The sequence below is a fragment of the Oratosquilla oratoria genome, chromosome 28, assembly GCF_046742065.1.
Source record: "Oratosquilla oratoria isolate Oo_2021 chromosome 28, ASM4674206v1, whole genome shotgun sequence".
Classification (NCBI taxonomy): Eukaryota; Metazoa; Arthropoda; class Malacostraca; order Stomatopoda; family Squillidae; genus Oratosquilla; species Oratosquilla oratoria.
Genome location: NC_134804.1, coordinates 49,498,778 through 49,511,277, shown reverse-complemented (window position 1 = coordinate 49,511,277; position 12,500 = coordinate 49,498,778). Strand labels below are relative to the sequence as shown.

Sequence of the window (12,500 nt, the reverse complement as noted above, 5' to 3'; positions counted from 1 at the left end):
GTGTGCACTGCAGTCAGTATGCGACACCAAATTGGTGAAAATGAAACTTGTGCAGGACAAATTCATCCCTAATATTTTACTCACGCTCCACATTATGTCAGCATTACATGCTGTGAATACAGTTTCCCCTAATCGAAGATCATGAAAACTTAGGTTTTCAGTAAGTCAGAGTCGCCTGACCAACCTGACAGTTACTTTTATCCAGAAACAAAGAGTAGAGACGACAAAATTAATCTCTGTTTATATAAAAGGGAAAGTTCACAACCAAAAGACATTATCAGTTGCCGTGATGTGGACTAACCAACAATTCATTCAGCAGCAAGGATTTTCTACTTTTGATATATCTATAACTTTTTTCATTTTCAGTTACCCGTCTCCTAGTTTTTTTTTTTATATGAATTTTGATATACATCTGACTAGGAGGTTCAGGAAATGTGTGCCTTTGAATTATTATACAAAGGGTCCTCGAGTTACGACGGAGTTCCGTTCCTACACAACGTCGTAAACTGATTTTCGACGTAGGTCGAAACCAGCCTAAGTAAGAACATTCCATAGTGATTGGTTTCTTTTTCTTCGGTGCACTGAAAAAAAAGAAAGAAAAAACGAGAAAGCTAAAGATAATTAGTTATCCAAAATTACGCTTCCTTCCTCAGTCTATCGTTGGATGATGACGTTTTCCCCCTCTGCGCTTACCAACTAGTTCTTTGTATCATAAAATAATAAAAAACATCAGCAAAGGGGAATATAAAGGGACAAACACTACCAGCGTCGTAACCGCGAAACGACGGAAGTCGAGACCGTCGTAAACCGAGGACTCTTTGTATTACCTGATTACTGAAGCATAAAGCCAAATTCATAACCTAAAGAAAATTTTACGATGGAAAGTAAACGAATAAGAAAGTGTTAATACAGACTTCTCATTGAATCGGTTAATTTCTCCTAATTATGCTCTGTTTTTTCTTTTTCCAGTATTTTCCAGAGGGATGTTAATGATGCAGGTAGAGGCATGAACCTAGTTGTCGTTGATTCACATCGACTGGAGGCAGTCCTTGCAAAACGGTTTGATACTTCTGAGTTGGATTCAAGTGAGCTGGAGTTGTTCCTTCTCACAGAAGTGAGGGAAGGGGACATAGTTATCGCTGTGACTCACGAAGAAGCCTCACTAAATCTTGGCCAAATTGCCCAAGCCATGTTATGTGATCTAGGTAAGACAAAGCACTAAGAGTAAAAAAGCAGCAAGGACTGTAACAGTACTAAGACTGGATCTGAAATTTGGAGAAAGGGAAGAAATGATTATTTTACTTTAAGTTTCTTATGCAAGATAAAATTAATTTTTTTATGCAGAACATAAAATCATGGAAACAGTAACATACACCTTTACACAGGCTTCTGGAAGGAAGGTGGGGCAAGAGGAGGCTGTCGCCCCTACCTTGAATTTTTGTTTGTATCCCTAGAAAAAAGGCTTATAAGAATTGGTTAGAGCAGAGGTACTCAACCCGTGGTCCATGAAGCCCTATTGGGCCACGGCGGTTCACAAGTGGGTCCGCCAACCGAAAGCCACTAACTGTTAGTGGATGCAAAACGATTAAATTTAGTGTTGAAGTCACCTCCAGGAGGTTAAAGAATAGCAATGCATAAGTACGAGGTATATGTGAAAATAGGTTGAGAACCCCGGAGTTAGAGTGATCGGTAGGAGGGGAGTTGAGAGAGCATTAACGGATTATGTAGTGCTGTTCAAAAGAATGTATGAAGGGGTAGTTCCGTCAGTGGGTTTAGAGGTGAACGAAACAGCAGATATAATTTATGTGTGTAAGCAACTGTTGGAGAAATACGTGGAGTAATGCCGTCCCTTTGTTAGCCTCTGTTAATCTGAGGAAGTTATTTGACACTGTCATTCATGAAATACTGTACTCTGTAAGGTGCTGGACATATTTGGTTGTCAACTAAGGTGTGATGATCCAATAGGTCGGCTCCACCTCAGACATCATGGCAATAGTGATTTCTTGCATGGAGTTGTATTGTATAAATTCTCAACGACGACTGTTTGTGCAAATCAAGGGGGTGTCTTAGTTCTAATGTTAATCAATGCCCTTCTAGCATTAGTTACTCTCCTACTGGTCAGTGACAGAACAAGAGGAGGAGAGTATTCGGCTGACATATCGCTTAGACGAAGGAGTATTCAGTCCAAGAAGGCTGCAAGCAAGAGCCAAGACCATTTGAGTTCTGAGGGACCACGTATAGGTTGAGGTTGAGTCACTTTACCGGACACAAGAGATAGAGCCTACCAGAAAGTGGAACTCAGGCTAAATGCAGTCAAGGTGGAGGTACATCATCGATATATTGGGGTTGGGAGGGATGATGCACCAATCCTCATAGAAAATTTTTGCATAATTTGATGGCATAATCTCTCAGAATGGCTCCATAGACTGTGAAATCACAGAGTGCAGTAGAAATATGGTGAGGCAAGAATAACAATTAAAAATGATAGAATAGACTAGAATGTCCAGGTGGTTTTGGGATTGCAAAATACTAGTAAAAGCTTTCAGAAAACTAAAGTAACTTGGGAGGCATATCTAAATTAAGATGGTTTGATGAGGATGGAAAAATCTTTAGATGCACATACTATATTAGTAGGGCAAGGGAGAGGGAGTGGAAGAGATAGGAAAATAAGATGAAAGAGCCACACCTTTTTTCTTTTTATTATGTAGGTGTGTCCTTGAACTCAGTCAACTCTTCATTAAGAAGATTGTTGACACATACAATATATAAAACAATAAATTCCATTGCTCATAGTTCTCTCTTGCAAGGGGGAAACTAGTAATGAGTATCTGCAAGCGGTGAGCCATCATTTCCCTACTACTTATCCTCAGAAGCTGTCAAAACCTTCACTTCTGTCTGGAAGTGTAGTCTCAAGAGGAACCCCGTCTCTGGGCCGGGTCCACGATTTTCTCTATCAATTTTAATTGTATTTCCTTCACTTGAGGCAACAGTCGCTACCTTTGGAGAACTGCAGCTCCAAGGAAATTGGCTACGGTAACTAGTTCAGTCCATATGTCAATCAGTGGAGTTCTCACGTGTGAGTCTAGGACAGCGAAGTATAATAATGTCGTCTGTGTGAAGGAGCATTTGATATATATTCACCTCGGATCTGCTGCAGTCTCTGTCGAGACAGCCAGACACCACCCTACGGCAGTGAGCTCAGAGCTCCTTATTAGCCGATCTCTGGGTAGGTCTGAGACCACTCACACCCTACGGCAGTGAGCTCAAAGCACCTTATTAGCCGATCTCTGGGTAGGTCTGAGACCACTCACACACTGTTGCCTTTCCGATGCAGTGTTGGCATTGCTTTAGTGTTGGGTGGTGATTTCAACGTATGTTTTTTTTTTTTTTTCCTCAGGAGTGGTTTCTTTGCTGGGGGGGGGGGGGGTTCCGAGGAGATGAAATTGAATTTAAGATTTGGTGGACAAAGTAATGATTTGCCTTTGTGATAAGTAATGATGTATGTATTTTCCTCATACAGGAAGTAATCAGATTCAGAATCTTCGGTACCGAGGCCAGTGGTACATGATAACTCAGAAAGGCATCAATGGCTTCACCCCTTATGAAAAGTTGAAACATGCTGTCGGGGGAGTAGGTCGTAATATTGATGTCTCTCTCTGCGTACCTAGGAAAAGTAAGTACTTTTCTCTTTATCATTCAAGATGATAATAGATTCTGAGTTATTGGAATCCGAAGTTAAAAGTATTTTCTAAGTGAGGACCTTTCGTGACAGTTATTGCACTATTAACATGCATTATTTCATAGTTATAGTAAATAAGTAATTATTGCACTCTGAATCTTAAAAAAACAACCAAATCTAATTACATAAAAGAACAATACATATTTTAGTAAACATGAATGATAATTTCAAATATAAAGTCAGTATAGGTTGAGATATTAGTGGCTTAGAAATATGCAGAATGATATCCTAACTTGTCTTGGGTGTGTGTGATTAATACATATCTTTTCAGTTGATGGAAGTAAAATCAAAGGCGACCCTCTTGTTAATGACAATATGAAGCGTGCTAGATTCTGCAGTAAATACTCTAAAACGGGAGACTTTTGCTCAGGTAAGAGAACTAGAGTTATCATGTTATTTTGCTACTTATCAACTACATTTACTACTACATTTTCTATTTACTTTTGCTCAGGCAAGAGAACTAAATAGAGTTACAGTATCATGTTATTTTGCTACTTATCTAGTACATCTACTACTACATTTTCTATTTACTTTCATTTGGTTCCCGTTTTCTTTAGTTGATCAGCGATATAAACCACTGGACGCAGCTCAACAAACTAATAAGCATGAAGAAGAGAATATTCTATTTAATACGCCTATTGTAGTCTTGGGAGGAACTTCGATTGGAAGCCTTGCACATACTCTGGAAACCATTATAGGGTAGGATCGTTGTCCTGTAGTTTTTTAACTAATCCAGCATTGAAGCATAGTGCTTTATACGTTTTCTTTCTTTCTCTACCCTCTCTCCCTGTCTCTCCTTACCTATTTCTTTCTCTTTCTGTACTGGGTAGTAATTACATAAGTTTTAAGCAATTGATGCGTTAAGAACTTCAGTGACATTCCAATAGACCAGTGTTCCTTAACCAGGGTTCCCCGGAACCCTAAGGTTCCGTAAAAGGTCCCCAAGGGTTCCGCGAGAACAAGTGAAATAAGCTCATGCACTTTTGATTTTTCATTTAATTTCATATACGTAATATAATTAAAAACGCACAACATATTCTTGGTTATTGCAATAATGTAATATAGACATCATCCTATTTAACCTATTATTACGATGAAGATAAAATGAGAAAGATATGGTATATGTTTTTTTTTTCTTTTTTTTTGTGCAGGGGTTCCTTGAGACATGCAATTTATTTTAAAGGTTACGCAAGGGTAAAAAGATTGAGAAACGCTGCTATGGATCATGCAACATGATAGGATGATAATCGATACTCGGGTAACAACACCGATCACGTTCAGCTAATGTTATCATCCGCCCTGTTACTTTTTGTTTAAATTCTTCCTTATCACTATCAGGCCTCGAAATTTTCGGTGCGATACTGTTACACACGGGTAGAAATGCTGATATCGACTTCTCATTCCTTCCCCTCCTCCTCCTCCTCTCTCTCTCTCCCTCTACGTCCCATTCCCCCCTCTTTCGTTCCGGTCTTTCAAAGTTTATATGCAAGTATTTTGTCATTATGTATTTATACACAATTATGTACGTATACACACACACGCACACACGCACACACACACACATACACACACACACACACACGAGGGTTCGACCCTCGCCCGGGGCTGAAATAATATCAGTATCGCAGCGCTGAGGGGTGTTACTCCAACTCTCGTGGGCGGGGAGTTGGGGGTGTGTGTGTGTGCAAGGTCATAGCATTACCCATAGATCGGACCTACGAGCTCTGAGCTCTCTTCCAGGAGGGAAATAGCTGTCGATCACGAGTCCAACACGTGATCCAAAGACCAAGTGAAAGTGAATACACACACACACACACACACACACACACACACTTTCAACGAACGGACGGCTTGAAGAACGTTCTGAAGAAAAGTGCAGATTGTGGATCCCAACGCAAAGAGAAGTGCCTTTTTGTATTTGCAGGGGGGGAGGGAAATTGCTCGTGAGGCAGTAGGTAAGTAGGAAAAGAGGAGAAGGGGAGGGATTGCTGGGGAAATGGAAGGAAATGAGGATGTGGAGGACTTGGCCCAGGCAGACGGGCGTAAGGTCAACATGAAACGACCACCGGATGACGAAATGGCAAATAAAAATGTAAAGATTAGAAGTATAGAGAGGAGAAATACAGTAGAAAGTGACGAGAATATGTTCCAGGGATTTAAAGAGGGTGGGGGGGACACAACCCCCCCCCGACTGATAAGACTAGAGGAGAGAGTTGATAAGGTGATCGAGGACTTGGAACGTAAGTTAGGTAAGGTAGACTCCATCTTCCAGAGAATTGAAAGATTGGAACAACTAGAGAAGGCTAACAGAAACTTAACTGAAGAAGTAGAGGACCTAAAAAGACAGTTAGGAAATGTAAAGGAGGAGAATGAGAAATTGAAGAAGAATAGTAATGAAAACAGTGAGAAAATAGCTACAGAAGCTAAAAATTGGAGAATAACTCAAGAAGGGAATAAGGTTTCATTCACTGACATAGTCAAACAGCAATTGAAAGAACATAATGAAGACTCAGTTATTAAAGTGATGAGACAGAAGGAGAATATAGTAAGAGAATTAGCTGACAAAAAGAAATGTATAATTATATTAGGAATGGAAGAGAAACATAACCCAGATAGAACCGCAAGAATCAAGGAGGAAAATGAAAGGGTAAGCAGTTTATTAAAATTAGTCCAGGAAGATGAACCAGAAATTATAAAGGAAATTGAGGAAAAATTCAGACTCGGAAAATATAGTACAGATAAGACCAGACCAATTAAGATTAAATTCAGGTCACAAACAACGGCAGAGAAAATTCTATCCAAGACAGGGAAACTAGCAACAAATGATCAATATAAAAAGGTATGGATAAAAAGAGAAATGAATAAGGAGGAAAGAGAGGCAGAAAAGCAGAAAAGAATTGAAGCTAAGGCAAAAAACGAGGAAAGAACGGAGTCAGAGAAAGAGAGATTCTATTGGAGAGTAGTGAACATGAAAATAAAGCAGTTCGACATACTAAAGAAAAACATAAGGGAAACAGAGAACACAATGGAAGTGGCAGAAAACTAAGAGTGTCTTACACAAATATAGATGGATTGATAACAGGATTGAATGAACTGAATGATTATTTGAAAGAAAAAGAACCGGACATAATGGGAATTGTAGAAACAAAATTAAAAGGCCCACTACCACCCAACAGTGTAGGACATGATACATACAATTATTGGATTAGAAACAGAGAGAAAAAACAAGGGGGTGGAGTTATGTTCCTGACAAAGAAGGATATAAACGTGAAAGGTGTCATATATGGAAAGAATACAGTAGAGATGATTATGATAGAAGTGGAAGACAGAGATAAGAAGAGCAGAAAATTTGTGATCAATTATGTGCCTCCGAAAACAGCCTCATGGGAGGAGAGTGAACATAAAAGTATGTTAGAGGACACAAAGATAGCATTAACTAAAATAATGGAAGACGGAGGAAGAATAGTTATGATGGGCGACTTTAATTGCAAAGAAATCTGCTGGGAAGAAATGACAGTAAAGAGTGGTGATGACTCATGGGGAAATGCTCTACTTGAGATGATTACTGACCATTCAATGACACAATGGATACAAGAGAACACTAGGTATAGAAATGAAGAAGAACCATCGAGGCTAGACTTAATAATTACATCTGAACCTAGAATAGTGGACAAGATTGAATATAAAACACCAATAGGTAAAAGTGACCACATATTGATTGAACTGGAACTTAATGAAGAAAAATATATGAAAAGAAATGAACAATATAGAAAAGGAAGAATGATGTATGAAAAAACAAACTTTGATAAAATAAGAGAATTCTTCCAACAAGAAAACTGGGAAGAAATATACAAAGAAGAAACATCAGTGGAAGAGAAATGGAATATTTTGACAAAAATTTACAAAGAAGGAGTGGAAAAGTATGTCCCAAGACAAAAACAAGAAAAAGAATATGTAAAATGCTGGTACAACAAAAGTTGTAGGGAGTTAAAAGACAAAAGAGACAAAGCCTGGACCGGATGGAAAAAAGACAGAAGACCTGAAAAATGGAAAATATATACTGGTTATAGAAATGAATATGTACAAAAGTGCAGAGAGGAAAAAAGAAAATATGAAAAAGATGTTATAGAAAAGTGTAAAGATCAACCAAAACTATTCTACAGATTTGTAAACAATAAACTGAAAAACAAACAAGACTTGGAGAAATTAAGACAAGGAGGAGTTGAATACACTGAGGAAATGGAAATGGCAGAAATTATGAACAAACATTTTAAATCAGTGTTTACAAGGGAAAATATACAACCTGAAGAGATTGAGTGGAAGGAAAAAGTCCCCCCTATGGAAGAAATAGAAGTAACGAAGAATGAAATATTGACACACTTGGGTAATTTTGATGTCAGAAAATCGCATGGGCCAGATGAAATAGCAAACTGGATTCTGAAAGAATGTAGGAATGAACTGGCAGACAAAATACATAGCATAATAAGCAGTTCCTTAAAAGAAGGAAAAGTTCCAGAAGATTGGAAAAAAGCAAATATAGTACCTATATATAAAGGAGGAAATAAAGAAGAACCTACCAACTATAGACCAGTCTCTCTAACAAGTACAATAGCAAAAATATGTGAAAGAATTATCAAAAGTAGATGGGTAAAATACTTGGAAAAAAACAACGTACTAAATCCAAGGCAATTTGGATTCAGACAAGGACGATCATGCGTCACCAATTTAATATGTTTCTATTCAAGACTAATAGATATAATACAAGAAAGAGATGGATGGGCTGATTGTGCATTTCTAGACCTAAAAAAAGCTTTTGACAAAGTACCACATAAGAAGTTGCTTAAGAAATTAGAATATGAAGGAGGAATACAAGGTAAATTGCTAAATTGGATGGAAGACTTTTTGCAAGAAAGAAAAATGAGAGTAGTGATAAGAGATCAGCACTCAAAATGGAATGAAGTAATAAGCGGTGTCCCGCAGGGAACAGTTCTGGCCCCAATAATGTTTGCTATATATATTAATGATATGGATGAAGGAATTGAAAGCTATATGAGCTTCTTTGCAGATGATGCAAAATTACTGAAAAGAGTGAAAACTGAAGAGGATTGTGAATCACTACAGAGAGATCTAAATAAAGTACAAGAATGGAGTAGGAAGTGGGAGATGGAGTTCAATACAAAAAAGTGTAGTATAATGGAATTTGGAAAAAGCAAAAACAGAATAACAGGATCATATAATTTGGGAGAAGAAGGAATAAAAAGAGTAGAAAATGAGAGGGACCTGGGAGTCATTGTTATGAATAATATGTCACCTGAGAAACATATAAATAAGATTTTTGGAGAAACTTATAATTTAATAAGAACAATCAAAGTGGCATTTACATACCTGGATGAAGAAATGGTGAGGAAAATCCTAATCACCCTGATAAGACCAAGATTGGAATATGCAGCAACGATATGGTCACCAAGTACAAAAAAATGTATAAAAAAACTTGAAAGAATACAAAGAGCAATTACTAAACTGGCACCAACACTCTCAAAACTATCATATGAAGAGAGACTACAAAAACTTAAACTACAGACACTAGAGCAAAGAAGAGAGAGAGGAGATTTGATAGCTATTTACAGAATCATGAAAGGCATAGAAATTACTGATAGAGAGAATCTGATAAAATGGGATGACAGAAATACAAGAGGACACGGAAAGAAAATAAAAAAAGACAACTATAGAAGAGATTTGAAAAAGAACAGCTTTCCTCACAGAGCAATAGACAGTTGGAACAAGTTAGATGAGAAAGTGGTGTGTGCAAAAACAATACATGAATTTAAAAATAGTTTAGATAAAATGAGATATGAAGACGGGACCTCACGAGCATAGCTCCCCTTCCCGTAAAATACAACTAGGTAAATACAACTAGGTAAATACACACACACACACTCACACACACACACACACACACACACACACACACACACACACACACACACACACACACACACACACACACACACACACACACACACACACACGTTGGCCGAGTGGGTTAGGACGTTGTTACTTGCGGCGAAGGTCGAAGGAATGGTGGTTCGAACAAAATATGTCTACGAGAGGTTATCAACACTGATTGGCTGTCACGGGCCGATGATAGAACGCGGGACAAGGTTAACTTTAATTGGTTATGGGTAGTGTATCGGGAGTTGCCATTTTTCTTGATACCTGTCGCTTTACGGCAGGAAAGGCCTAAAGATCTTCTGTCTGGATGTTTGTGTTGGTTGCTTAGCTTAGATGTGGAGCGCTTGCGGGAATAACATCTTGTTTGGAATCCGTTCCTTGTCTGTTATGACTATATCTGAGTCTAGGTTTTTCCTTGATAATGGTCGGTTGTTTGAATATTAGTAATGAGATTTAACTTTTCCATTTCACTGGTGACATGTTAGGTGTTGCGTTAGTTTCGTTGTTTTCTCGTGAGTTTACGTGTGAGGTTTATACTCCTCACTGTGTCAGTTGCAGTGGTAGGCAACATGTTCTTCTTGTAGTGGTATACTGGTTGTGTTGGAGCAGTTGCGTATTACTAACTGCCCCATCTTTTTGTGTCTTGTAATATTTGACAAGTTGAATGTGTTTTGTGGGGTTAATGGATTGTGTGTTCTTGTTGATAATACCTCTAATGATTTTTTTCTCTACTGTAATCAATGGAAATGTGGTTCTTGTAGTATGGAATAGTCAAGAATATAAAAGCTTACTCAATTACTCATTTTCAACCTTAACGCTAATTCTGGTGTGTCACAAATTGTACAGATACTTTTGGACAAATGACACTTGAAAATCCATGTGAACAAGTTGCATAAACACGGCAAAGGGAACATAGACTGGAAGTGAAGCGTTTGTTCCTAACGTTTCGTCTATTGTCTTTCTCAAAGGAATGAGCATACTGGATACGTTCAGAGTTTATATACATGCTTTGCGGCTCAAGGGCCAATCATAACACAGCGTTCTACGCTCACATACCCCCTTGAGCCGCAAAGCATGTATATAAACTCTGCACGTATCCAGTCTGCTCATTCCTTTGAGAAAGTCAATAGACGAAACGTCAGGAATAAACGCTTCACTTCCAGTCCATGTTTCCTTTGCCGTGTTTACACAAATGACACTCTTGTGGAGATTGCAACCCACAAAACGATAGCAACCCCATCAAAATACATTACAGGAACTACGTTTCCACTGATTAGTGGAGACAATAAAATAATTAAAGAAGCGAGTTGAACGTTCTAACATATTGGTAAAATGAGCTGAAGATCCCTCTGTCGGAGAAAAAAAGAAAATTGTATGAAAATACGTATATTGCGATCACTATTTGTGATCATCTTGAAGAGAGTCACAGATAGTGACCGCAATACTGTATACGTATCTTCATACAATTTCCTTTCTTTTCTGTGATGCTTGGATCTTCAGTTCAACATTAAAGATATTATCAACAAGAATGTGCAACCCATCGATCCCGAAAAACACATTCAATTTATCATACATTAAAAACAGCCCAGTTAGTAATACCAAACCGCCTCAACGCCAAAATACTACTACAAGACCATATTTGTCTACCAATGCAACTGAAACAGTGAGGAGTATAAACCTCACACGTAAACTGGTACACAACAACGAAACTTCTGTGAAGCAGAACGTGTCTCCAGAGCAATTTATCTATTAAATTGCATTAGACAACCTCATACAACAAATTGTTAACAAAGAAGGACGTAGATATTAATATAATCGTAGTAGATAAAGAACAAGATATCCGCAAACTATTCTCGGAAGCCCTCCACAACCAGACTAAACAACCAGCGTAAACATCCAGATAGAAGATATTCAAGCCTTGCTCTCTGTAAATCAAATGTCATTAAGAAAAGCGGCGAGTCCCACTACACAAGCCATAGCCAATCCATGTTAAAATTGTCCCATGTGACAGCTATTCTACGTTGACTACCTTAAGTTTTTATGACGATAAAACCAGAGCCCTACAGTCACTGGTATTGACCCTGAGACCAATGAATGTTCAACGTGTATGAAATTTTCTGACAGATACAATAAGGAGTGAGGCTGTAGTTTTAGTGAAATTTGCTAGCCAGTCATAAAGATAATGGTTTTGGTGACTGAATATCCACAGACCCACAGTGGCTGGCAGAGGTTCTGAGGTAAAAAAACATTTAATGTGTATGAAGTATTCTTACTAGTCTTATATTGTTATACATTCACAGCCAGCCTGGTATACATCCAGCACACGTACATGTTATACACAACCCTGCATTAATCAAGGGTGTGCCAGAGTTATGTCATCTTTTTGGGTTTGGTAACTTGCCAACAACTGAAGTGCAATATCACAGTAAGTATTGTTATGCAATATGTGTTGAAGTATGATTAAGGCATATGCACTTAGATTGAGCATTTTTTAATGAATTATTGTTAAGAATAGCAACCAACTTTACATTCTTACATACATACATAAATATTAACCCCATATATATATATATATATATATATATATATATAAATGTATATATATGTATGTATATATATCCTCCGGGTTCCTCCGCTTCCCTCAGATTACCTCAGATGGGGTTCCCTCACCGAAGACCCCAGGGTATGAATTGTATTCATACCTTTTTATGTTAGCTTTGAACCGAGGGCCTGATATATCTACATAAATAAATATATATATATGTATATATATATATATATATATATATATGTATATATATATGTATAT

The 12,500-nt window shown here is 37.9% G+C and overlaps 1 protein-coding gene across 1 annotated transcript in view; it reads left to right on the top strand.

Annotated features, from left to right (window-relative positions):
* The window catches only part of LOC143040509 (protein O-linked-mannose beta-1,2-N-acetylglucosaminyltransferase 1-like), a 33,340-nt gene that overhangs the window by 8,679 nt on the left and 12,161 nt on the right, over positions 1-12,500 (top strand). The window contains exons 4-7 of the mRNA XM_076211601.1: positions 970-1,205; positions 3,521-3,673; positions 11,901-11,928; positions 11,992-12,116. Of these exons, the coding sequence (XP_076067716.1) occupies positions 970-1,205; positions 3,521-3,673; positions 11,901-11,928; positions 11,992-12,116 (542 nt within the window). The remainder of the gene's footprint in view (positions 1-969; positions 1,206-3,520; positions 3,674-11,900; positions 11,929-11,991; positions 12,117-12,500) is intronic.